Source organism: Dipodomys spectabilis, unplaced genomic scaffold (genome assembly GCF_019054845.1).
Source record: "Dipodomys spectabilis isolate Male_0828 unplaced genomic scaffold, ASM1905484v1 ptg000054l, whole genome shotgun sequence".
Classification (NCBI taxonomy): Eukaryota; Metazoa; Chordata; class Mammalia; order Rodentia; family Heteromyidae; genus Dipodomys; species Dipodomys spectabilis.
In genome coordinates this window covers 20,287,665-20,315,299 of record NW_024870731.1, presented here as the reverse complement: position 1 = coordinate 20,315,299, position 27,635 = coordinate 20,287,665, and the positions used below count along the sequence as shown (strand labels likewise).

General features: G+C 38.5%; 1 protein-coding gene across 25 annotated transcripts in view; it reads right to left on the bottom strand.

Annotated features, from left to right (window-relative positions):
- Positions 1-453: 453 nt before the first annotated feature.
- Positions 454-27,635, bottom strand: part of LOC122108226 (sarcolemma associated protein) — a 123,439-nt gene continuing 96,257 nt past the window's right edge. For 10 of the 25 annotated variants that reach the window (XM_042680222.1, XM_042680223.1, XM_042680229.1 and 7 more), the window contains 7 exons: positions 21,850-21,972; positions 20,481-20,555; positions 16,064-16,384; positions 15,384-15,501; positions 11,295-11,466; positions 6,047-6,181; positions 454-2,319 (listed from right to left, as the gene is read on the bottom strand). In XM_042680222.1, the coding sequence (XP_042536156.1) occupies positions 2,227-2,319; positions 6,047-6,181; positions 11,295-11,466; positions 15,384-15,501; positions 16,064-16,384; positions 20,481-20,555; positions 21,850-21,972 (1,037 nt within the window). In that variant the 3' untranslated portion in view covers positions 454-2,226. Of the gene's footprint in view, positions 2,320-3,741; positions 3,832-6,046; positions 6,182-11,294; positions 11,467-15,383; positions 15,502-16,063; positions 16,385-20,480; positions 20,556-21,849; positions 21,973-27,635 lie in introns of all 25 variants that reach the window. The other 15 variants (XM_042680224.1, XM_042680225.1, XM_042680231.1 and 12 more) reach the window with 3 other exon arrangements.

The window sequence follows — 27,635 nt, the reverse complement described above, 5'->3', positions numbered from 1 at the left end:
GTGTTGAAGAATCAAACCCAGGGCCTCACGCATGTGAGGCAAGCACTCTGCCACTGAGCCATCTTCCCAGCAAAAGGAGAAAAATTAGAGAAGTTAAATACAAGGCAATCTAACTCAGAGGAAACAACTCTGCATTTTATTTTCTTTTTTTGGTCCTGGTCCTGGGGCTTGAACTCAGGGACTGGGCCCTATTCTTGAGCTTTTGTGCTCAAGGCTAGCGCTCAACCACTTTGAGCCACAGCTCCATTTCTAGCTTTTTGGCCAATTAACTGGAGATAAGAGTCTCATGGACATTCCTGCCCAGGCTGGCTCCTAACTGCAATCCTCAGATCTCAGAAATGAATTAGAAGAATGCCAATATATTATGTTGCATACAGCCACTTCAAGCAAAGACTATGAACAATCAAACAGTAGAGTCCGTAGTAAGAATTTCAATGATATCCAAAACATGAATAGGGAGAGTAAAGTTATTTTATTAAATCATGCACATCACGTGTGTTAGTGCAAATAGTTTAATCTGTACTCCAGAAATTCTATTGTACTTTATATCTTTACAAAATAGATTTCAAACAATTATTTACTTTAAAAAATGTAATTTTGAAGTTAAGCATTTCAGAACAATATTTGCAATAACCTATATACAAGAGGTACTGGGTACCACTGGCATATTAGCATTCTGTGGTGGAGTGGCTTCCTGCAACAGAAAATGATGAAATCAACTATATGACAGTATTTTCTATAAGTCATTTGTGACTAATTCCTCCACAAACCTAGTGATCCTCCCAACACAATCCCAAGTAGCTTAAAAACATAACTTTTAAAATATAAACAATGACTGTCAAACATCACAAGGCAAATTATATCCTAAACTCCCGTTTCAATATCTGCCTAGATCTATGTATTTCCACAGAACATCGAATCCAATTCACTGACTTTCCCTCCCAGTCTTTACTGACTGAAAACTTTAACTATGTGATACTTTAGGACATTCTATGACCTAAATAAACTTTACTGACATAACTATGGTGCTGCACAACGCCATAGCTAAGCTTTCACTTCTGTGTTTTAAAATTTATAACATCAAGCAGTGTTTAGGTGCTTCACTGTGCATGGAACACTACCAATCTTGGGAACAGTGCTTCTAATGAACAGAAAAGTCCCAATTAACAACAACAAAAAGAAAATAACCATTTGCATACCTGACCGGAAATCTGTGGGTAGGTAACAGCTCACCTTGATGTGAATTAATTCGGAAACATCATAACCAAATTAAGTCAATAAAAGCTTATCTAAAAAGATATCATTCTTTCTTCGATTAAACATGCTTGGAGGAAAAGATGACAGAAAAAAAATCATGCTTTCTAAAATGTTGTATATGAGAAAGTAACTTGGCTTTTAAGGAAAATATCTCTTTAAATACATGAGGTTTAATAAGTTACATTCCAATTGACTCAACAGTTTGGTTGACTGCACTGAAATTGTGTAATTACTGTTTTTGCTCCCGAAATACTTCAGTTTGCTCAAGAAAATACACACTCTCATGGAAAGTTTTTCTAAGTTGATGTCCTCTACATCTTCAAGTCACATTAAGGCTGAACAAATGTGCACATATTCCCCAAATTATCACTATAACAGAATATTATCCAAATGTATTTTTCCTTTAAAAAAAATTCACACAAATAGTTGTCTCTAAATCTTGTTCCCAATAGCTCAGTGGTTTTATAACAAGTAAAAATGGCGTAAATATGTAAAAAATATATCTATATATATGTGTATACATTTCAAACTGATAGGCACTGAGCACACAGGGCCTCTCTTCCCATGTATGTATTGGTGTTTGGTTTGGGTTGTCATCGAATCAGAAAAATGAATTATCTGGCCATCAGAATTCAGAGTAAGATACCCATAAATTTAATGGTATAAATAATTTGGTGTACCAAGAAGCCTACTTTAGGCCACCATAATATTCAGAATCTCAACATACTAATTTAAAAATTACATGAAAAATTGCAAGCAAATTATTGCTTACAGTAGAATAAAGTCACACTTTATATCCTTTCTATAGACAGATACATTTTATATAATTTAAAGCAATGACCCTATAGCTGTATTCTTGCACTTTGCTGACTTAAGAGGTAAAAAGGAAGAAAATGGTTCTGTCTGTCCCCAGCATGAGTGTGATGCCGCTTCTAGAGGGAGGACGGTGTACAGACTCAAGAAACACTCTCATGGAGAAGCTCTGGCCAGACCTGGCACATACAGCACGATGGCTGTCACCGCAACCAGGGCAGCCAACATGGGCATCCAGGGCCAGGGTTTCTGTGTGGAAAGAAACCAAGAGTCAATATCACATTCTCCCCTCTTTCCATACCTATTAACCCTTTGGTTCCAGAGAGTCCTGAATGTTTAACAGAACATTGGAAAAATCTTGTCCTTGCATTGTAAGCATAAAGTGTGTGGGGGGGTGGGGTGGGGTGGGGGGAAGGAGAGAAGAGAGCCTAAAAGGAGGGCTGTAATAGCAGGACCATTCCTGGGAAATTCAAAACATCCCAGGAAAAACCTGGGCAGTTTTCTGTGTCTTCTACCCTCAAGGCTTTGCCTGCTCTATTTATTCTGACATCCACAGATTCCAATGCCTGCTGTATGTTTCTGCCTAAAGTGTTTATTTCTTTTTTTTTTTTTTTTGTCGGTTGTGGGGCTTGAACTCTGGGCCTGGGCGTTGTCCCTCAGCTCTTCAGCTCAAGGCGAGTGCTCTACCACTTGAGCTATAGCGCCACTTCCGGTTTTCTGATGGTTTATTGGAGTTTATGGGAGTCTCAGGGTCTCTCCTGCCCGGGCTGGCTTTGAACCGCGATCCTCAGATCTCAGCCTCCTGAGTAGCTAGGATTACAGGCGTGAGCCACCAGCGCCCGGCTTAAAGTGTTTATTTCTTGATGAACATCAGACTCATGTCTTGGGATAGTTCTATACAGAGGCTTGTGGTTAAGGTGATAGAAAGAAAATGGTCTTGACTGATAGAAAATGGTCTAGGCTTTGATTCTCTAACTTGAAACCACGGACAAAAAAGTCAGGGCAGAGCTGGGATGGAAAATGTCATTAGCAGGTCCTCTGATGCTTCTGTTAAAGATCTTGTCTAATGCAATGAAGTCACGTGATCATTTCATATGCTCTGCTCATACATGTGCCAGTTAGAGGCTAGCATAGATGGCCTATTCCCTGTTAACTTTCAGAGGACTGTATCTTTTAATGTCTTTCATATTATATTCATAGCCAGAGAGGAAACAGGCAAATAGTTGAAACAAAAAAAAAATTCTATACTGTAAGAAGGTAAGAGGGAAGAAAGGAGGGAGAAGAAAGCCGCTAAAAACTTCAAAGATGCAAACTCTTCATTTTCTCATTCAAATCTGAATAAACACATAATTGGGAAGGGGATACTAATATTGTTGAAATTTATTGTTTACTCCAGTTTGCTAGAGATAAAGACTTAGTTAAAGGAAGCATATTAATAACTGGTTACGTTGGAATTAATTTGTGGTTAGCATTACTACAAAGGAAACAAGACAAAATGTTACATGATTAGTTGATTGTTCATTGGTATGACACAAATACATGGCATACTAAATGAAGGGTTTGCTTCAGCTAACAAAACACCCGTGTGGTTTTGCCATGCACTATATTACAAATATGGCACAAACAGGTGACGGGGACACACACACAAGGACTCAACAGTAGTGCTTGTACCTTTCTCTACCACAATGGACCGAAACACCAAAACAGGAAAGCCAGGAATAGGCCGATGAATACGGCTGGGACGGGTTGTAATATGGAAGGCTAAAGAAGGGAAGGGATATTAAAATCATTTTATGCTATGAAAAAATTAGATAAGATGATTTAGACCCCAAGGGGGTGGGAGGAAGGAAAGGAAGACTGAGGTAATAGAAGTGTATCACTCACTCAGGTTTTGCACTGATTCAAACATTTTTAAAGACATCTAACACAATCTAGAAGGACAAACTCTTAGGTTTGTAAACTATCAATTTAAAAGGTCATTATGGGTACCCTAATGAAACACAGCACACATTAAAACAGAGCAATGACAACTCTTCACCAAGTGATGCTCTGATTCAGAGTATTTTATTCTTTGTTCTATATCTGAAATTCATTATTGGATAATATACTTCTTTGGCAATAGCTAAGCTTTATTTTACTCCTTCATCAAAGCCTTTTTCTTTCCCCACTTAAAATTCTTCTGCTTTTGAGGTAGTATTTCTTTCAAGCTAAAAAAGTGCCCTATGATAATGTGCACTTCTTCTTCTTCTTCTTTTTTTTTTTTTTTTTTGTTGGTCGTGGGGCTTGAACTCTGGGCCTGAACGCTGTCCCTCAGCTCTTCAGCTTAAGGTGAGCGCTCTACCACTTGAGCTACAGTACCACTTCCGGTTTTCTGGTGGTTTATTAAAGAGTTTCTCGGACTTTTCTGCCCAGGCTGGCTTTGAACTGCAATCCTCAGATCTCAGCCTCCTGAGTAGCTAGGATTACAGGCGTGAGCCACCAGTGCCCGGCTGATAACGTGCACTTCTTAAATCAGGCAAGAATGGGAAATAATGCATGATAAACACTTGGTACATAAGGACAGGCAGATGAGTCTCAGGACTTGGTATTTGGAAGGAAGAAATTTATTTATTTATTTAGGTCTGGGGAGATTGAACTCAAGGTCTTGTGCTCTCACTTGGTTGGATGGTGGAATGCTACCCTTTGGTGAAATGTTGGATCTCTACCACTTGAGCCATGCCTCCAGTTCTGATTGAGTTTTTAAGCATCACAACAAAGGGAAACTCATCCTAAGGTAAAATATAATTTTTTATCACTATAAATAAATATATTGGGAGGGGTCCATTCTGACTATGCTAGATGTCTTCATAGGTTAACTTAGAAGAAGGTGGACTGAAATTCTATAATCAGAGGTATATGGATTAAGACAAAAGAATAAAATAATCAACCACTGCGATCTGATTTTAGAATTTTGTTGTTTACTTTTAACATAATGCAATAATCCATTTTTGCTTAGCATAAAGCCTTCTCATTCATCAATTTCTAAAAGGCTTCTACATAAGCAGCAATCCTTTACTGTCAAAAATCTATGACTCAAGCAAAGACAGCTGGACACAACTCATGAGCATTCAGAATACAACTACACAATTGGATGGCCATGCAATATCACTCTTTTGCACTTGTGTTTGTTGCAAGTTAAGCAGAGTGCCTTCTTCCACAGGAAGCATGTGGCTTACATCCCCTGCAGTGTCCAAGCCGTGAGAGACTTTGTAATAAGTCAGAGCACAACCAAAAACACTGAACATCCACCAGTTAGAGCCCACAAAAGGCAGTGACCACCAAAACATACAACATGACATTTATTTAGTATAACATCTTTTTGAAGACTGTCCTACCAAAGAAAAAACAAATACTTCCAAACTCAATTTATAGTAAAAAATTCTTCCATCTTTTCAACCTGTGTGTCTGTCTCACAAACACATCTAGAAAGACCTACAGAAATCCAACAGTTGTTTCCTAGTACTTAAAGGATTCAGACAATAAACTTTCTAGGAATGTACATTATTAGTATTAAATGGCAACCTTCCTAAATCTAAATCTCCCTTTTCTGATACAACTGCATGCTAAGGATGCCTTTCCATTATATGAGCCCCTGGTGGTACAATGCTTCATTTCCTAGCACTGAAGAAATAACCAGATGATGGTTTCAGTGATAGAACCTCAGATTCATCTGGAAAAAGTTCTTGAGCAAGTTGTTTTATGGTAAACAAGATTCATCTTCCAGGTAGTCCTTAGGCCCTTTTAGGAATACAAGTTAAAGGGGCAAATTCTTATGAACTCTGATAGTACAATTATTCCATCATAGACTTTCATAATGAAAAGCATATACTTCACCTGAATCCTAACCACTAGTTTCCAAAATCAGTAATAAAGTCCTCTGAAAAAAGTTCCTCACCTTCCTCTCAGTCAAAACTAAGCCAAGTTGGCAAAGACTTACATTATTTCCTTTCTCTCGGAGCAGCTTCAGGTTGTCTTTACATTGTTTGAGCTCATCTGTGATTGATTGCTTTTCCTGCTCAGTCATTTCAAACTTCAACTTCAGTTCTGAGAGTACAGTCTGTGTCTTTTCATACTAAAGGCAAAGAAAAAAGAGTGTGCAGACTTGACTTAAAATGGGTATGAAGTTAGGGTTCTAGTTAGGCTTCTCTTTTTATTTTCTTTTTTTCCTCCAGACCAGGACTCAAACTTGCTATCTGATGCTTGCTTTTGCTCACTGGCTGGCCCTCTTCCACCTAAGTCATGCCTCTAACCCTAGTTAGGCTTATAAACCAGACCCTTAGTTACCTTCAACACCAAAGTCAATTTTTTTTTTAAATTTTAAGAAGTATAAGAATCTTTTGGACCCATTAGTAAGAACTGTTTAGTGTTGAATTAATTCTTTTTTTTTTTTTTGTCGGTCGTGGAGCTTGAACTCTGGGCCTGGGCGCTGTCCCTCAGCTCTTCAGCTCAAGGCGAGCGCTCTACCACTTGAGCTACAGCGCCACTTCCGGTTTTCTGGTGGTTTATTGGAGATAGGAGTCTCACAGTCTCTCCTGCCCGGGCTGGCTTTGAACCGCGATCCTCAGATCTCAGCCTCCTGAGTAGCTAGGATTACAGGCGTGAGCCACCAGCGCCCGGCTAGTGTTGACTTAATTCTATGTAAGAATTTTCTGCTCCAAGAGTTGAGAATAATCAACAGATGTTGTCATCTAATATAAAGGTCATTTTTTTCCACCAAGTGAATTGTGGGTAAAAATTCCAAACTAGGCAAAAGAAAAAGCAGGTGAAGAAAAATTTCATAGCCTAAATAAAATAAGCCTGAGTTTATATGTTGGTAAATAAGTAAAGTCAACCAAGGTGTTTTAGCTGATTTTGGTAGATGTCCCTTACAATTTTTCTTTCCCACTTAAAACCTATTTTAAATAATTTAAAAAATCCTGCTTTTGGCGCCAGATGCTGGTGACCTATATTCCTATTCAGGAGACTGAAATCTGAGAATCCCAGTTCAAAGATGTGCCATACGCATCTCCAATTAGCTACCAAAAAAAAAAAAAAAAAAAAGTCGGAAGGATGTTTTTATAATGGTGCTGCTGAAAAATGCAAAACACCTTAGGGTGACTAGAAGCTCATTATGCTCAAATCAGCAACTATTAAGAAGGGTTGGAATGTTTAAAAGATTAGGAAGATGGAAATAAAGAAAGAGAGTTCAAAGACAATACACAAGTCACCAGAAAGGATGAATGAATATATGAAAGAAATTTCCTATTATCTAACAGTGTTATTTGACAATCTTTTCAGAATAAGTCTAAGTAGAACTGATTCTTAATGGTGACTAGTAAAGAATAAGTAAGAAGTGCTTGATGGCAAATTTTTTCCTTTTCTGTCATTTATACATTCAGACTACCCTTTATATCAAAGTACTTAATCATTTCTCCATTCCAAGAGCTATGAAACAGAACCAAGAGACAGCAGCTCAGTTGGGAAGACCCTGCTGCTTACCCCCTACACTGGGGTGGATGGGGAGGACTCTGGCTCCACTGCAAGACAGTGAAGCCAAACAACTTGAGCCAGTCTTTCTTTGCAAGGCAGATTTGTATGCTCAATGTTTTATGAACTCCTGGTTTCATTTCTTTTTGCTACATACCCCAGATGATCCTACTGCCTCAGGAGTTCCAGGCATGACACCCAGACAAACTCTTAAATTACAGATATTCACACTACATTGAAATATAAAGATACTTTCTAAAATCAAATCAAAAGATGATATACCATCCTTTCTTTTAATATTGAGCACTAAAATATACTTTTCTCATACTTTTTAACTGTTAACTGTTCATACTAAAGCTGTCACATGCATCAAATTTAATTAGCAGGACAAAGGTCACCTTCTGCAGGCTGAATTTCACACCTTGCTTAGGTACTTTTTCTTTTTTTGGTCAGTCCTGGGGCTTGAACTCAGAGCCTGTGCACTGTCTCTGAGCTTCTTTTTCCTCAAGGCCAGCATTCAACCACTTAAGCCATAGTACCACCTCTGGCCTTTTCTGTTTATGTGGTAGTAAGGAATCGAACCCAGGGCTTCATGCATGCTAGTCAAGCACTCTACAACTAAGTCACATTCCCAGCCCTGAGAGACTATTTTTGTTGCATCTTGCTTTCTAACTCTGAGGTCAGAAATGAGTTTGTTCCTGATTAAGAGAGAAATGTCAGGTAATATTACCAACACTTTGGTTCTTCTTCATAAAGATAATCTGGGCTTGTAATAGTTTAGTTTGTTACAGTGCTGAAGATACATAATCATGACACTGTGCATTTTAAGCGTAAGTCTATGAGAAAAGGAGAACAAAGGCAAAAATGAAGGGGGGTAAGTGTGCAATACTAAAAGGTAGTTTGTATATTTGCAGTAGTTTACATACTTGTGAGAACCTCATTAAAGAATACTTTAGTTACAGACTAGCATCCAATATGTTAACATCAGGACAATCAGAATAATTTCACATTACAAAGGAATATGATGACTAGAAATCATTTCACAATGGAAAACAGTGAACAAGTAAGAAAGAAACATACTGACAAGCTCAGACATGTTTTTAAATGTGCTGCATTTAATGCAATCCAAGACTATCAACAATTTAGATGCTGTGACAACATGCCACTGCCATGTATGGAACATTAGAAGCATCCTGCAACTGATTGTTCAGTGACCAAAAGCAGGCAAATAAATAATGCAACAAAATGTCTAATGCATCCACAGTAATATACAAGAGAATTACCTTCCAATCACAATATTCTTCCCAAATTTTGGAAGAATTATGGCATGTGGGTTGGAAGAACACAAAGTGCTTACAGTATTAAATATGAGGATATGCTCTTTGGCACAAAATTTGTGTTCTAAATAAATGAGATTTCTCCTAAAACACATATATCTTCAGTAAGGAAAAGACAAACACATTACAGAATCAACATATCTACATGTAAATAAAGTAAGTTACAGTTTTTTCTTTAGGAACAAACATAAAGACAGAAGAACAATACTCATTCCCAAATTTAAAACACTTTAAGCTAAGTGCAAAGAAAAGCTGCAGTGATTAAACAGATCTTCTAAAAACAAATTTGGAAAAATTCACTATTAAAGGTGAGAGTTTAACTTCCTTGCAATTTATTTTAAAAAAAAAATCTTTCTTTTAAGTGAGTCCATAGTTAGGATATATACCTGATGAGCAGATTAACTTATCAGCCTTTTGCATTCCTCACCTGGATATGAATCCAGGAATTATCTCAGCTCTTACAGCCCGATTGCCCACTTCAAGAAAAGGTATCTGAGCCAGGAACTAGTGGCTCACACCTGTTATCCTAGCTACTAGGAAGCTGAGATTTGAAGATCATGGCTCGAAGCCAGCCCTGGCATGTAAGTCTTTGAGACTCTTGAATCTAATAAACTACCAAAAAGCTTGAAGTGGGGGCTGGGAAGGTGGCTCAGTGGTAGAGTGCTTGCCTTGCATGCATGAGGCCCTGGGTTCGATTCCTCAGCACCACATAAGCAAAAAGAAAAAAGCTGGAAGTGGCCCTGTGGCTCAAGTGGAAGAGCGCTAGCCTTGAGCTGAAGAACTGAGGGACAGCGCCTAGGCCCAGAGTCCAGGCCCCATGACCGGACACCCCCCCCCCCCAAAAAAAAAAGCTGGAAGTGGAGCTGTGGCCCAAGTGGTAGAGCATTAGCCTTGAGCACATACACACACAAAAGAAAAAACAACCAACACTTCAGGGACAGTACCCAGGCCCTGAGTTCAAGCCCCAGGATGCCAAAAGTAAAGAGAGAAAGAAAGGGAGAAAGAGAGAGGTATATGCTTTGCTCAAGTCATCCACTCCAGAGTCATCCCTCACCATCCTTAACATAATTTTTTTTTGCGGGGGGTGGTGGTGGTGGTGGTGATTACTGGGGGATTGAAATCAGGGACTTGTGCTCCTGTTCATTTTTTTTTTGTGTGCTGGTATTAGGGTTTGAACTCAGAGCCTGAGTGTTGTTCCTGAGCTTCTTAGGGCTAATGTTCTACCATTTGAGGCACAGCTCTACTTCCAGCTTTTTTGGTGGTTAATTCGAGCAAAGAGTCTTACAGATTCATACCTGGGTTGGCTTTGAATCACGATCCTCAGATCTCAGCTTCCTGAGTAGCTAGGATTATGGGCATGAGCCACTGGTGCCCAGCTTCTTGCTTGGTTGTTGTTGTTTTCTCAAGATATGTGCTCTATCACTTGAGTCACATCTCTAGTTCAGTTGTTTTTTTTTTTTTTTAAATTTGTGCCAGTCCTGGGGTTTGAACTCAGGGCCTAGGCTTTGTCCCTGAGCCTCTCTGTGCTCAAGGCTAGCACTGTACCACTTGAGCCACAGCACTACTTGTGGCGTTTTCGAGTAGTTTATTAGAGATAAGAGTCTCATGGACTTTTCTGCCCAAGATGGCTTCAAACCAAGATCCGCAGATTTTAGCCTCCTGAGTAGCTAGGATTATAGGTGTGAGCCTACCAGCACCAGGCCAGTTTAGCATTTTGCTGGTTAACTGGAGATGAAGTGTTTTTCTGCCTATGCTGACTTCAAGCTATGATCCTCAAATTTCAGCATCTTGAGTAGCTAGGATGATAGGCATGAGTCACTAGCCACTGGCTAATATTTTTTCTCAAGCTTCCTTAACATGACAAAGCTACCCAAGTTAAGATTTTCAGCAAAATGACATAAAAACTGTGTATATATATTTGGGGTATGTGTGTGGGGAAAGTAAGCAGTCATAACATGTGTTTGGATGCTTGGCTATGACGTGAATTCGCACTTAGTATCTAGTCTAGTCTCACTAGAAGACATGGCTCTAGTAGTGTATCTTCATTTTCCTTTTCAAAAGTATTTTGATCTAAATATGGCACTGTCTTTGAGAACTAAATAATGAATCAAGTGATCTGATTCAAAAAGCTTCTCATATTAAGTGATAAGGAAACATTAAAATGCAATTTCATGTTTTTGTATTTTTGAAGCTGAACCTTCCTAATGAATTCTTCATATATGGACCATCGTACACAGCTAAAAATCCCCACACAGTGATGTTCCACATGTCAACAGGTAATGTGACTTCTGCTTCCCTTCATTTCTAACTAGCATGGATATTTGATTTGCTTTTGGCTTTAAGTCCAACCACAATAGGGCTCATAATGTCTTTTCGCTTTACCTCTTTCTGTACATCCTTTGCTTGGTTTTCAGCCTTACAGAGAAGAGTCTTTAAGTCAGTTGAATCTCGAAGATGTTGTTCTTTCAAGGATCCCACTTGGTTCTCAAGCTCTTTCCTGGTCATCTGCAGGATGCTCAGATCACTTGTAAGCTCTAGACTCTGCTTTTGAGAACTGCGATGTAAACATTGAGAAGTGGTTATTAACAAGCAGGAACTAGACATGGAAGGTTAGTTTCTTAAACATTTCACCAGGTAAGATGTAGTGGATATCAGAGGAGGAAAAAATATGAAGAAGAAAAAAAAGATAATAAGACATTTCAAATAAGTAGAAAGCACTAAAATACTATTTTTACTATTTATTATTATTACTATTTATTATACTACCCTACAAAGCTAAGACCAGTGGCTCATGCTTAGAATTCCAGCTACTCAGAAGGCTGAGATTTGAGAAATGCAGTTCAGAGCCAGTCTGGGCAGATAAGTCTGAGAGATTCTTATATCCAAATAACCAGAAAATAAATGGAAATAGAAATGTAGCTCAAGAGTAACAATTTTGAGTGAAAAAGCTGAGCAAGAGCTTGAGGCCCTGAGTTCACAACCTAGTACTGGCAAAAATAACAAAAATACCCCTACAGTGGTATAGTTATATCCTATCAAATATTCATAAAGGCAAAAAAATTTAAAACAGAAATAATTGTATATTTGACATATTAAAATATATTGTCTCACAAATACACAAAAATACACTTATTTCTACTATTTTCCTTTTTTTTTTTTTTTTTGCTATTCCTGGGGCTTGAACTGAGGACCAAGGTGCTATCCCTGAACTTCTTAAGAGGCTCAAGGATAGCACTCTATCACTTGAGCCACAGCACCATTTCTGGCCTTTTCTTCTTTTCTAGTTTATTGGAGGTAAAAGACTCACAGACTTTTCTGCTGGGGCTGGCTTCAAATCACAATCTTTACATCTCAGCTCCTGAGTAACTAGGATTACAGGCGTGAGCTACCAGCACCCAGCTTTCAACTATTCTCTCTCTCTCTCTCTCTTTTTTTTTTTTTGTGTGCGTCCGGTCGTGGGGCCTGAACTCTGGGCCTGGGCGCTGTCCCTCAGCTCTTCAGCTCAAGGCTAGCACTCTACCACTTGAGCCACAGCGCCACTTCTGGCTTTTTTTTTCTTTTTGCTTATGTGGTGCTGAGGAATCGAACCCAGGGCCTCAGGCATGCAAGGCAAGCGCCCTACCACTGAGCCACCTTCCCAGCCCTCTCTCTCTCTCTTTCTCGGTCATGGGGCTTGAACTCTGGGCCTGGGAGCTGTCCCTGAACTCTTCAGTTCAAGAAGAAAGCTCTTACCCCTTGAGCCACAGCACCACTTCCAGTTTTCTGGTGGTTAACTGGAAATAAAAGTCTCATGGACTTTCCTTCCCAGGCTGGATTTGAACCATGATCCTTAGATCTCAGTCTCCTGAGTAGCTAGGATTACAGGTGTGAGCCACTGGCACCTGGCTCAACTATTTTCTTATCAGGTTAAATACTTGACAAGTAGGATGGGGGGTCAGGAACTAAAAGCACAGGAGCCACTGCTAACTCAAGTAAAGACAAATGGGAAGCACAAAGAACTAGGAGACAGGATCTAGACCTGGCCCTGCCACTGTTCACCTGTGGGATGTAGAACAAGTTACTTACTCAGTGTACTTTATTCTTTGAATAAACATTTTCTGAGATGATATTTGTTAAACAACAGGGGACTAGGGAGATGGTAAAAGAGTGAGAAACATAAGGAATTATTCTGATTATAATACAGTATATGTATGTATAAAATGCCATGGTGAAACTCCTTGATACAATCAATGTATCTTTTTGTTTTTGGCCAGTACTGAGGCTTCAACTCAGGGCCTGGGCACTGTCTTTGAGCTTCTTTTGCTGAAGGCTTCCATTTGAACTACAGTATCACGTCTAGCTTTTTGCTTATGTGGTACTGAGGAATTGAACCCAGGGCTTCATGCATGCTAGGCAAGTACTCTACCACTAAGCCACATTCCCAGCTCTAATATCATTTTATACACATTTTACTACATGCAATTTGTCAAAAGTGATGCTACACAGATGACTAGTCTCTCTCTCTCTCATATACACACATTTTTGGCCTTTATTTTGTTCTGATTAATCACATTTTAAAATGACTTTTTATAAACTTTACACATTCAGAAAATAATACACACACTGGTGGCTTATACTTGTAATCCTAACTACTCAGGAGGCTGAGATCTGAGGATCACAAGGACAGTCTGTGACACTTACCTCCAATTAACCAGCATAAAAGCTACAAGCAGAGCTGTAGCGTGGTAGAGCTCTAGCCTTGAGCAAACAAGCCCAGTGACAGTGCCCAGGCCCTGAGTTCAAGCCCCAGGACTGGCGCGCGCGCATGCGCGCGCGCGCGCGCACACACACACGTAATCACATACAATATGTGAAAGACTAAGGGAAATTATGACATTGGAAAAGAAAACAAAACAGAAGTCCTTGATAGATACTTATATTGAGAGTACCAGGTATTATGTGAGGCTTTGGAGAATAGATATTCCTTCAACTAGTTCTAGTTTTTTTATATCAATATTGTAATTTTAAAAATCAAGGGCTGGGAAGGTGGCTTAGTGGTAGAGCGCTTGCCTTGCATGCTCAAGGCCCTTGGTTCGATTCCTCAGCACCACATAAGCAGAAGAAAAAAAAAAGCCGGAAGTGGCACTATGGCTCAAGTGGTAGAGCACTAGCCTTGAGCTGAAGAGCTGAGGGACAGCACCCAGGCCCAGAGTTCAGGTCCCACAACCGGATCCCAAAAACAAAAACAAAAACAAAATCAATACTGCAATTATTTTAATACATAATAAAGATGATGACTTTCTGAGTTATCTAGCCTCGTATCTGTTATTTTCTCCTAAGGCTTATTTTGTGTTTTGCTAACCTTAATATGCTCTCTAGAAGTAGAAACACAAATATAACAAGAAAGTGATGACTTCCACTTTTGGTAAGCTGGGAGAGAGTGTTGAGACTGAGTTTTCATAAGAAATATGTACTGCTTTCATAACTGAATTAGAATGCAAACATTGTTTATAGAGTTGTTCAAAGTCTAAACCATTTATCAGTTTACTTGCAAGGTACTAGAAAGATTTAACTGGCTTTAGAGAATTCTTGATCTCGGAGCTGGGAAGGTGGCTCAGTGGTAGAGTGCTTGCCTTGTATGCATGAGGCCCTGGGTTCGATTCCTCAGTACCACATAAGCAGAAAAAGCCAGAAGTGGGGCTAAGGCTTAAGTGATAGAGCGCTAGTCTACAGCTCTATCTATCTTTTTGGGGTCAGTTGTGGAGCTTGAACTCAGGGATTGGGCTCTGTTCCTGAGCTTTTTTGCTCAAGGCTAGTGCTTTACCACTTTGAGCCTCAGTTACACTTCTGGTTTTCTAGAGGTTAATTGGAGGTAAGAGTCTCATGGATTTTCCTGCCAGAGCTGGCTTTGAATCTTGATCTTCAGATCTCAGGCTGCAGAGTAGCTAGGCTTACATGCATAAGCAAGCCACTGTTGCCCTGCTTATATTACTGTTTTTCACACAGCAGTTTGAAATCTTTTTTTTTTTTTTTTTGGTGGTGTTATGGATCAAACCCAGACATAAGCACTGTGCCAGTGATCTATATCCCTAGTCTCACCCTCTTTGAAATTCAGAAGCTGAATTTCATCCCAGGGTCACTGGTGTCAAAGAAAAAAATTATTTGTATTTGAATTTATTGTCATTTAGTTTATAAGACAAGCTCAGTTACTAATTATAAACTCTACTGTTCAGGGATTTGGGTGGGTGAGGGTGGAAGGGAGAATTTAATGAGTCTGTAGTCTACAGGTAGACCAAGAGGAAAGATCATGTAGGATGATGATGATGACAGGAAAAACAATGAAGCACTTATTTAGTAAGATTAGCCTGCTAGATAATCAGATTTGGGCTGATAGTTTGTTTCCGAAAGGTATTTAAATATAAAAATTAAATTGAACTTAGATAAAAGTTGAAGATATTTGTTTTGAAGCTAAAAAAGAAAGTTTTTGCATACTTGTGCAATTCTTTTTCTTGCCGCTGCAGTTCTGATGATAGCAAAACATTTTGCTCTTTTAAAGAATGGCATTCGGTTTCCAATACATTCCATTCCTCTCTCAGCTTCTCCAGTTCACCTAGAAGAATCCCCAAACACATCTGTTAATATAGGAACATAAATTCTATCATAATCTAAAGGAGAAAGGAAAATATTTCAGAGGATACACTCCCTCCCCCTTAAAAACATGCAGATTTCTTTGATTCCTGTTACTCTGCATCTATACAACAAAGAAGCTCTATCACTTTAAATTTGAGTAGTGTTTTTCCACATTACTGTACTGAGACAAATAACTTTAAAAGTATTAGCTAGAATAAGATTATAAAAAATTAAAATTTATTACAGAACTTATAGACTTCAAGAATATATACACAGACCTAGCAGTAAAGATCAATTATGTAATTGAAGCTATAGTAAAACTGAATCAATTATATAACTGATTGCTATCAAGAGACAAATTTGATTTGTACAAATCAAATGGTTGCTAAGAGAAAGTCAGGTGAAGCACATAGTTGTTGAGAATGAGTTAGGAGGATCAATTGAGCCCAGGAATTCAAGCCCAGCCTGGGTAATATAGAGAAGCCCTATCATGAAAGATTGGGGAAGGAGTAAAGAGATTTATGTAAAATATATTTCCTCACCTTGCAACTTAGTTGCTTCCTCTCTCTGCTGGTCCTCACACTGTTGGCATTTGACTTGAAAACTGTTTTGCAGACTGGCAATTTCTTTCTCATATTCAGATGCTGCTTTCCGCCACTGCTCAAGTTCAGTTCGCACCTTCTTAAGCTCTTCTTGTAAAGAAACAACGTCAACATCCCGATCAGAGGCAGCCTTTGCTGCTGCTTGATGAAGGAGCAAAATTTCATCTTGTGCACTAAGCAATTCATCTCTAGTGCTCGTGATTTCATCATCCTTCTCCTCCCGGAGATTCTCGATTTCGATGTGTAACCTCTGCAGTTGGGCTACAAAAGTATTTATCCATCATTCTTTTGTCCACAGGAATTAAGGACAAATTAACAGCTCATTATAGGATCTAGCTATACTACACAACCCAGTGTGAGAGCAGTTTGTTTATTTATTGGTATTTGGTTCTCATATTTATTTACTTTTCCTTTAATTTGTAAAATTATCTTTAAGTAGCTGTACAAGGGAGGTGCCACTAACATAGCAGTTTATGAATGCAATGCCCCTCTCTTCAACATTTTCACCTCCCTTCCACTGCCCCCTTACTTTTCTTAATTTTGTGGTACATACAATGACTTGTGTATATATATATATATATATATATTTTGTCCTTTCTTTTTTGGTACTGGAGATTGAACCCAGGATGTTGTACTTGCTAGGCAGGCACTTTACCACTGAGCTGCACCCTAGCCCTACAGTGAATTCTTGACTGCATTCCTCCCCCCTCTCCTTCATTTGTCTACCCCATCCTCCTTGCATGTACCCATTTTCTGGCTGATTTTGTTGGGCTTTGACCTAGTCTTTATAGAAAGCTGTTACTTTTTAATGTTTCTCTGTACATGTTGGGTACAGAGAAAACCAAAATACAGATTCAAAAGCGAAAAAAATTGATCATTATTTCCTCTAGACAGAGAAAATCGATTCTAATATTCAGTATTTATTCTTCTTTTTTTCCATCTTTATAAACACACGTGAAAACAAATATTAAGTAGAAAGGGATATATATGTATATATACTATAAGTAATTATATGTTATAAAATAGAGCTAAGAAGGTGGCTCAGAGGTAGAGTGCTTGCCTTGCATGTATGAGGCCCTAGGTTCGATTCCTCAGTACCACATAAGCAGAAAAAGCTGGAAGTGGCACTGTGGCTCAAATGGTAGAGCCTTAGCCTTGAGCTGAAGAGCTGAGGGAGAGTGCCCAGGCCCAGAGTGCAGGCCCCATGACAGACAAAAAAAAAAAAAAAAAAATGTTATAAAATAATAAAATATATTTATTCATTTCTCCCCTTGCTGAAGATCTTTCAATAAAAATAATTTATTTTGTAACTTATTTGGCTATGCCTTTATTTTAGAAATTTTTAGTGTTTATTTCCTATATATAATGCTGCTCATGATGCAATTCAAATAGTAAGTATTTTATTGAGGACTTTTGTGTCTACGTACATAAAAAAAGTCTGATTTTTAATTCATTCTCTTTCTCTCTTTTGTGTATGTTCCTGTCTAGTTGGTTGCTTAAGGAGACGCAATAGACTCCAAATGACAGAGATTATCAATCAAATTTGTTATATTACTTTCTCATAGTGAATTCTAGATATAGAATTGCTTTGGTTAAATGTTAAGCATTAAACATTTCATCTGTGTGCACATGTGTGTGCATGTGTGTATGTGTATGTACTGGGACTTGAACTCAGGGCCTTGCACTTTTACCACCTCAGCCACACACTTTTTTTTCTTTTGCTGCTCCTGAGGCTTTTTGGACCTGAGTGCTGTCCGTGAGCTTCTTTTGATCAAGGCAAGGACTCTACTACTTAAGCTACAGAGCCACTTACAGTTTTTTTGAGATAAGCATCTCACATACTTTCCCACCTGAGAGGGCTTCGAACTGAGATCCACATATCTCAGCCTCCTTAGTAGCTTGGATTAGAGGCATGAGCTACACACTTGTATTTCCAGCTTTTTTGCTGATTAATTGTCGATATCAGTCTTTCAGATTTGTCTGTCCATGCTAGTCTGGAACTGGCTTCCTCAGATCTCAGCCTCCTGCATAGCTAGTATGATAAGAATGAGGCCACTGGAAGCCAGTTTTTTCTTCTTTTTCTTTCATGCTGGCTTTAGCTTAGGGCCTCAAACCCTTTTTTTTTTGGGGGGGGGGGGGGTTGGCCTCAACTCTGGGCCTGGGCGCTGTCGCTCAGCTCTTCAGCTCAAGGCTAGCACTCTACCACTTGAGCCACAGCGCCACTTCCGGCTTTTTTTCCCTCCTTCTGTGGTACTGAGGAATCGAATCTAGGGCCTCAGCATGCAAGGCAAGTGCTCTACCACGGAGCCACCTATGACTTTATTGCTCATAGTTGGTGATCTATCCATCCAATCTTAAAATGCTAAATTTCTTGATTTAGTTTTCTGTTCAGATGCCAATTCCTTAAAGAATTAATTTCTTTCCTTTTTTTTTTTTGTCGGTTGTGGGGCTTGAACTCTGGGCCTGGGCGCTTTCCCTGCGCTCTTCAGCTCAAGGCTAGCTATCTATCACTTGAGCCACAGTGACACTTCCAGTTTTCTGGTGGTTTATTGGAGATAAGAGTCTCATGGACTTTCCTGCTCAGGCTGGCTTTGAACCATGATCCTCAGATCTCAGCCTCCTGAGTAGCTAGGATTATAGGTGTGAGCCACGGGAGCACACCTAGTGTCACATTCTGACACTAGAGGGCACTCAATGTTGCATGAGCAAGACAGCTTTAAGACAAAAAGTGGAAGAGAGGAGTGATTACGGGAAGGGTTATACAGGTGGTGAATTTGAGCAAGGTACATTATACGCATATATGAAAAGGTTACAAGGGGCTGGGAAAGTGGCTCAGTGGTAGAGCGCTTGCCTTGCACATATGAGGCCCTGGGTTCGATTCCTCAGCACCACATAAGCAGAAAAAGCCAGAAGTGTTGCTATAGCTCAAGTGGTAGAGCACTAGCTTTGAGCTGAAGAACTGAGGGATAGTGCCCAAGTCCAGAGTTCAGGCCCCATGACCAACAACAACAAAAAAAGGTTTAGGGACAATACCAGGCCCTAAGTTCAAGCCCCAGGCTGCATATATACAAAAAAAAAAAAAGGTTTGAATAAGTCATAAAATTGTCCATATGTTTATGTTGAAATGCAGATACAAATTATATTTATATGAACTAATAGCTAATGGCATTAAAGTATAGTAAAAGTTTAAAGACTTCCAAAAATAAGTAAAAAAGACTGGGTGTTTTTAGACAAAATCACAATCCTCACAAAAATGACTCCCATCTTTTCTGAAATATTGCCTACTTATTTGTTTCCATTCTGGTTTTCAGGCTAAAAAACTTTTTTTTTTTTTTTTTTTTTGGTAGTACTGGTTTGAACTTGGGGTTTAGTGTTTGCTCAGCTTTTTGTTTGACTGTTGTTCTACCAATTGATGGCTTTCTGTTGGTTATTTTGGAAACAGTTTCATGTACTTTTCTGTCTAGGCTGGCTTCAAACCTTGGTAGTTAGGATTATGGGCATGAGCCATTGATGCCCAGGTATCAAGCTAAATTTTTATTATTTAATATTACTTATTTATTTATTTGCCCTTCGTAGGGCTTGAACTCAGGGTCCTGGTGCTGTCCCTGAGCCTCTTTCTTTGTAGTCAAGGCTAGTGCTCTACTGTTTGTGCCACAGCACCACTTAAGGCATTCTCTGAGTAGTTTATTGAAGGTAAAAGTCTCATGGACTTTTTCGGCGCCTGGCTCAAGCTAAATTTTTTAAATAATATTGGTTACTATTTTGGCCATGAAGACAAATTAATTTTTCTTTAGGAATTTTACAACAGAACAGGAACAAAGTGCTCTCTAGTGGTATCTCACAATTATGACTTCTAGGAGTTTAAGCTTGAAGTAATCTTGACAGGCAAGGGTCTTCCTACTGATGCCTGTAATGATCTCATGATAATTCATACAAAGACATGGACAAATGATGGTATTGAATGGATAGAAGCCATTATTAATGAAGGCAGTGCAGAGACCTTTATTCCATTCCATGTGGCATAATTTTTGTTGCAGTGCAAATGTTTTTAGCATTAGGTACATCATTAGGTACAACTAAAAGTGTTAAGGCTCAAACATATTTCTTGCCCCAAAATTTTCCCAGTAGTGACTCAAGAATGTCAGTTTTACTAAATACAATTCTCTTTTTACTCTATGTGTTTAATAATATATTCCTGGAGAATTTCCCCTTATATTTTCTTTAAACAAAAGGGCTCCAATAATCTAGTTATGGCAGGTTCTAGAGAAGAATCAAAGCTATGACAAAGGGGAACCTTCTGCCCCTTAATTTCCCTATCTTTTGAATCACTAAAAATAGCAATCTTCAATAGCCATACCTTGAAGAACCTGTATTTGTTTAGCAGATTCCTCAACTTGATTTCGATAGGCTTTTCTTTCTTCATCCAAAAGAGCTAAAAGTAAAAACACAGTTTATCTAATATTGTGAGTTAATAGAAGAATTCACAATTGAATAATTGGGAGTTCCTAGGATATTTTCTCCTAAAACTTACTAAAGGACATAAACATTAGGCCATAAGTATCATCAGTATTAGCTGTTAAGATTTTAGGAGCACAAAAAAGCAGTAAGTAATACAGTTCTAGGCATTCTATCATCACGTCAGTTGTTACATGACAAACTTCAAAGGGTTTTTGGTGTTGGATGGGTTTCTGGGGTTTGATCAGGGCCTTGTAAAAGTGCTCTATGGCAACTTCAAGTCTTAATATTAACTTTTTAGTCTTAAATCCTCATGTTTACTGCCAAGCAAGAGTAAGCATTAAATTTAAGTAACTAATGACTAAAAAATATTTTATTGTAATTAAATATATGTATGAAAAGTTCAAGTAAATGAATACTAATTTCCTTCTAAGTAAAGTAAAACCAATAATTTCCTTCCTTCCTCCCTTCCTTCGTTCCTTCCTTCTTCAGCCCTTCCTTCCTTCCTTCTTCCCATAGTGCTAGGGACAGAACTCAGGGCCTTATGCATGATAGGCAAATGCTATAAAACCACTCCTCAATTCTTTAATATACCAATTTCTTCAAGAAGTAAGAAAGGAAGGAAATAGTAACAAAAAGTTTCAGTTCCTTTTTTCCTGGTATATGAATTTTCTTTCTAGTCAGGAAGGCCATTTTAGAAAACATGAGGATTCCATAGACCATTCACTTCCTCATTTTAAGGTTCTCCAAGATATTAATTAAATACAGAAAGGTAAATACTGCAAATGAATGGAAACAAACTTTAAGAAACAGCACTGATTCCACTAGCCTGACACTACAGATAAGCAAGCTTCTAGGAAAGAAAGAGGCCAGAACAAAATTACAAAATTAGTAGACAGTGTGTGTGTGTGTGTGTGTGTGTGTGTGTGTGTGTGTGTTATAGGATTTAAACTCAAGAGTGCACTTGCTCAGCAGGTTCTCTACCACTTGAGCCATGCTTCCGGTACTATGCTTTTTTCTTGAGTCAATCTCACTATGCTAACCAGTCTGGCCTCAAACTCATGATCCTCTTTCCTCAGTCTGATGATTAGCTGGGATTATAGAAATCATCTTAACTTTACTGATCTGAAACATAGGTATAGAGGTTAATCTAATGAAGTTGTGGATCTAGAGCAATATAACATGCTTCTGGACTCCAAGTTTGGGGCCATCCAACTATATCGTGCTGCCTCCATATATCCTCTAATGAATCAAAGTAATCTTGATCTCACCTTGAAGTTCAAAGCATTTTTGTTTACTTGTTCTAGCTAGCTCCTGGGCTTCAATCAATTCCTTGCGAAGATGCTGAATTTCTTGTTTTGCCTCAATTTCTGACTGTGCCCCCTGTAAGTCATCTGACAAAAACATGTTATTTTAAAAGCAAGTGTTAGTACCACAACTATCTCTATAACAGACTGGCAAACATTTTCATGTTTAGACATGCACAGTTAAATAACATAGCACAACTGAGTTAAATAAAACTTAGAAGCAAATTATAGTAAGCATTTTAGTCATATTACCCTAGACAAAGAACATAAATACTGTTAAACAATGTATAAAATATATATATCAAATTATACATTTCACTCATATAGAACTTATGCAAGGTTTAAAATATGATGCTAATTCACCAATTTTTAAAATTTTGACAAAGAATAATTTTGCTTGAAATTTCTCTGGAAATGGAAAAAAAAACTCTTTAAGAGGAAACTATCTTAGCAGTCAGTTGTGAAATACGCACTTAAACCTAGGTTGAAAGCTGTATTTTGTCATTATTTCCCTAACATGATATTCAAACTCTGAATTATTTACTGAGGTACCTCAAATGGTTTAATTCAGAATTACATCTTAAATATATTATTTCCCTGATCTCCTTTCTCTTTAGTGACTCAGCTCTTCTAGTGCATTAAAGCTTTCTGTGGCTAAACTCCTGACAAACATATCATCAGGTAACTCATACCATGAAATACTTCAGCCACAACTTCAATTAATCAGAATAGGGCTAAGAATGACTTTTCATAATATATTGATCTTGGATATTACCTACATGTATTTTCATATCTATATATTAGATAACTATTTTGCTGTCAAGATGTTTTATTCTTGAAAGAGAAAGGGTTGGAGGAAAGAGAAACTTATTTTTGGCTCTAGATTCATTTACTATAGTCAACTATCAATTCTTCCTTCAAAAACTCTTTTGGACTGGGGGAAGCATGTTAGGCAACGATTTTTTTTCCTCAGTGGCAAAGATGTCACATCAGCTATACTTTCTCTGACAGAATTTTTCTTCCCCTTTCCTACCCCGCCCCCCCCTCTTAATAGGGGTCATACTATGGTTCCCAGACTGGCTTCAATTCTCCTCCCTCAGCCTCTGGAATTACTTGGATTTATAGATGTGTACCACTGCACTTTCCAAAGCTTTTTTTTTTTTTTTTTGGTTGGTTGTGAGGCCTGAACTCTGGGCCTGGCGCTGTCCCTCAGCCCTTCAGCTCAAGGCTAGCGCTCTACCACTTGAGCCATAGCACCATTCCAGCTTTTTCTGCTTATGTGGTGCTGAGGAATCGAACCCAGGGCCTCATGCATGCGAAGCAAGCACTCTACCCCTTAGCCACTTTCCCAGCCTCTGCAAAGCTTTTGATCTTCATTTTTCAATCTTTCATCATGTAGGACAAAGTCTTGACTGTTTAGGAGAGAAGTATGATGATGCCTAAATCTCATTTTTCAAAAAAAGAGAAACAAAACTTCATAAAACTCCTGAGTAGATGTTTTTTTTTGTCAGTCGTGGGGCTTGAACTCTGGGCCTGGGCGCTGTCCCTCAGCTCTTCAGCTCAAGGCGAGCGCTCTACCACTTGAGCTATAGCGCCACTTCCGGTTTTCTGGTGGTTTATTGGAGATAAGAGTCTCACAGTCTCTCCTGCCGGGCTGGCTTTGAACCGCGATCCTCAGATCTCAGCCTCCTGAGTAGCTAGGATTACAGGCGTGAGCCACCAGCGCCGGCTCTGAGTAGATTTTTTCTTAGCTCCATGCTAAGAGTTTTTGACCTTTCAGTTACATTCAATTTTGACTTGAATAATCCTTTGCTGTAAGGCTGCCCTGAATACTGGCAGCAGTTAGTACATTTCTGTGTCTCTACTGACTATATGTTAGTAGATGTCCCTTCAAATCATAACAAAAATGTCTCTAGAAGAGATTGAATACAATACAATAAAGATCCATAAATTCACCGAAACAAATAAATATAAGAAACTTTCAAAAAAGAAATGATTCTTATTTCTAGTAGAATGTCAGCAAATACATATAGAAGTTGTGAAGAATTATGAAATCCCCATTTGGCAACTGCTTATACGAATAATTTGTTAGGCAAGAATCATAAACAGAACTAAAACACATGATTACAATTCTGATAGCTCTCCTTAGGATAATAATTATTATTATAACTCAGAGACTTATTGTCCCCACTAAATAATTAAAAGGATCAGTATTTTAACTAGAACAAGTAAGATACCATATTTCAAAATTATACATTCACATGGCTCTAAATGGTAACTGACCACACAAGTAGAGATAACTTTTTTTTTTAACAAATCACATTTGATATAATAAACACAAATGCGTACAATCAAACAAGTAGTTAGTATGGAGTTTTCTTTCCAGACAACCAAGCATCAATGTTGGATGAAGGCAATGAATAAATCTCCAGCTAAGGTTGATCAAGGCTCACTGTTTTTCATATGACTGTGTAGGGGAATGCTTTATTTGTTTGTTGTTTAAGCTTAGGCCTACTCATGTCACTGTACTTGGTCCTAGACAGGAGTCTTCTACAAATCTGCTTCAAACCTTTGCAAAGTCTGGTGACAAGTAATAGTGAAAGCATCTAGATTAAGGCAAATGAAAGCCTTCTTAAGCAAAATTCATTTTACTTATCTTTTGAAATGGAGTCTTATTAGGTAGGACTGGTTTCCTTATGAATCTTCCGCCTCAGTCTCTTAAACAGCTGAGATTACAGGCCAGCCCCATCAAACCTGCCTCCACTTTATTAAGATGTGTAAGTCAGGGCTGGGAAGGTGGCTCAGTGGTAGAGTGCTTGCCTTGTATGAGGCCCTGGGTTCAATTCCTAAGTACCACATAAGCAGAAAAAGCCGGAAGTGGTGCTGTGGCTCAAGTGGTAGAGCGCTAGCCTTGAGCTGAAGAGCTAAGGGACAGTGCCCAGGCCCAGGGTTCAGGCCCATGACCGACAAAAAAAAAAAAAAAAAAAAGATGTGTAAGTTAAATGGAAATAACAGATATGATAGGGAATGGTAATTCTTGTGTTCAACTACTTAAAGATAATAATAAAAGAGAGAGATGATAGTTGGAAATGTTAATAGAATCTTGTTTTCCCAGCTGGTTGTAAGACCATATATTTGTAACTCCAGCCTGGTCTACACAGTTAAACTGCTTCAATGAAAATAAAAATAAAAACAAAACAAAGCCAAAGAATGTTTTGTTCCTTTAATATGATGGAATATCTTCAGAACTGTCTAATGTGAGGTTTGGGCTAGTGTGAGGTTTTCTCATACAAAGGCTAATAAGTCTTGTAAATGCATATTATGTATAGAACTATCAGCCCTGATCCACAGAACTTCTATATAATATCCTAAATTAAATCTGACTTTTGTGGCAAACATGGTACAGACACACTAAGCCACATGGTAAAAGGGCCAAATCAAAGTATTCTCTTTCAAGATCTGTTTAAACATGCATACTTATTAAAAAGCTCATCTAGCTACAGCATGTGTCATCTTATCAACTGACATAGCGATCTGGCTAAGGCCAGGGTGCATTCTCTTTCTACTCCCATCACTTTTCCTTTTAGAAGGACTGGCATTTCTAGGGTTGTTTGTAAGAACCACTTTTGTGACAGAGAAAGGTGATTGTGCCAAACTGGTACGTGAGACAGTTCCAGGTGACAGATGAACTGCAAGTTTACCTTTGACATTGGCCTTTCATAGTTCAAATTCTCACCCCTTAGCCCTTCTTCTGACAGGCCAGGTTCCTTCTTGATAGGTGGATCTGTGGTTGGCTCCTTTATCATTCTCATTGTTTAGAAATTCCTCATGCTACCAGCACTCACTCATGTGCAGAGAATCCCCAAACCTGGATACTGCCTTTGTCTGACCACATCTCATCTTTCTGACCATCTTCCCCACAGGGCCTATGTTCTACCACATTCATGTTCCTGTATACTTGACTCCTAGAGTCAAGTTACTCCTATTCCAAGTTTTTTTTTTTTTGTTTGTTTGTTTTTTGTTGTTTTTTTTTGGTCGGTCGTGGGGCTTGAACTCTGGGCCTGGGCGCTGTCCCTCAGCTCTTCAGCTCAAGGCGAGCGCTCTACCACTTGAGCTACAGCGCCACTTCCGAAGTTACTCCTATTCTAAATATGACTTCTATTTATAAACATGAGTATAATACAGTTTCCCTTTCCCCTTTGGCATATTCTTTTTTTTTTTTTTGTGCTGGTCCTTGGGCTTGAATTCAGGGTATGGATGCTTATGCTCTACCACATGAACCACTGCTCTACTTCTGGCTTTTTATGGGTGGTTAACTGCAGACAGGAGTTTCACAGACTTTCCTGATTGGGCTGGCTTTGAACTATGATCCTCAGATTTCAGCCTCCTTAGTAGCTTAGATTATAGGTGTGAGCTTCTGGCACCTGGCCTCATTTATTTTTATCATTTCCTTTGGGAACTCTGTCCTTGGCCAGGAAGTGGTGCTTTCCAAAGTTCCATCACACTTATTAAAATGTTTTTAACATAAGTACTTGTCTCTTCCTTCTATATATACATCAGTCTGTATCATCCCAGACCCCCCAAAAAAGATCTCAGGAATAAGTGAAATGACTTTTTAGTCCCTGCACTGTTCTGTACTATATTTAATTTCCAGTTCCTAGTGTGATCATATAAAAGTGGGTCATCTTTGAATATGAGAATGAATGCTTTTGATAAAGATGTTGGGACAAGTCAGGCGCTGGTGGCTCACACCTGTAATCTTAGCTACTCAGGAGGCTGAGATTTGAGGATCGTGATTCAAAGCCAGCCCAGGCAGTAAAGTCCGTGAAACTCTTATCTCCAATAAACCACCAGAAAACCAGAAGTGGCGCTGTAGCTCAATTGGTAGAGCACTAGCCTTGAACTGAAGTGCTATGGGACAGCACTCTGGATCAGAGTTCAAGCCCCACAACCAACAACAACAAAAGATGTTGGGACAATGGAGACAAACAATTCCAGGCAAATTAGAACCTGCAGTCATTCTTCTTGTTTATCAGGGGCCAAACTAATCATCACTGTTCCCAGCAGGACAGTTCTTCCAGAAATAGATATTTTTGGTAATGAAATCACTATCCTTTTAGTCATTTAAGGTCAAATGCTAGGGCTGTATATGACTTCCTATTTCTCTCCTATATTTCGTTTTTCATGCTTATACACTGTAGGTGAGATAACTAAGGATGAAAGACAAGAACAACAGCCTCAAATTGGATTGTATTTTTTTGTTTAAATTTCCACAGCAATCATCCTGGTTCAAACTCAACAATTACCTACAACTCCTAAATGTGGCCTTACATGTGGCCTTTCCCTACTCCAAGTAATCAGTAAACTTCCCAAATGAAGGTCTGATCATATCATTGCTGTGCTCAGAAGCCATTAAACTTTGTCACAAGTCACTCAAACTTATAAAACAATGAAATGTTATACCTATCAACCCCCAAATCTAACCCATGTTTTTATTTAGCATGTGGTTTTTAATATTTCCTTTGTCTGAGAAGGTATCTTGATTTTTCTCTTCTTGTATTCCTGATCAATTAAAAGTTTCATACATATATACTTAAATATAAAAATATAAACTATATAAAATTTAAAATATAAAAGACTATAAAATACTAAACACAATACTATTATATTAAAAAACAAGCAATTTCTTGATACTGATTACATAGCATTACATTTTCCCCATTTTTTTCAAATTTCTCTTATAGTTGAAC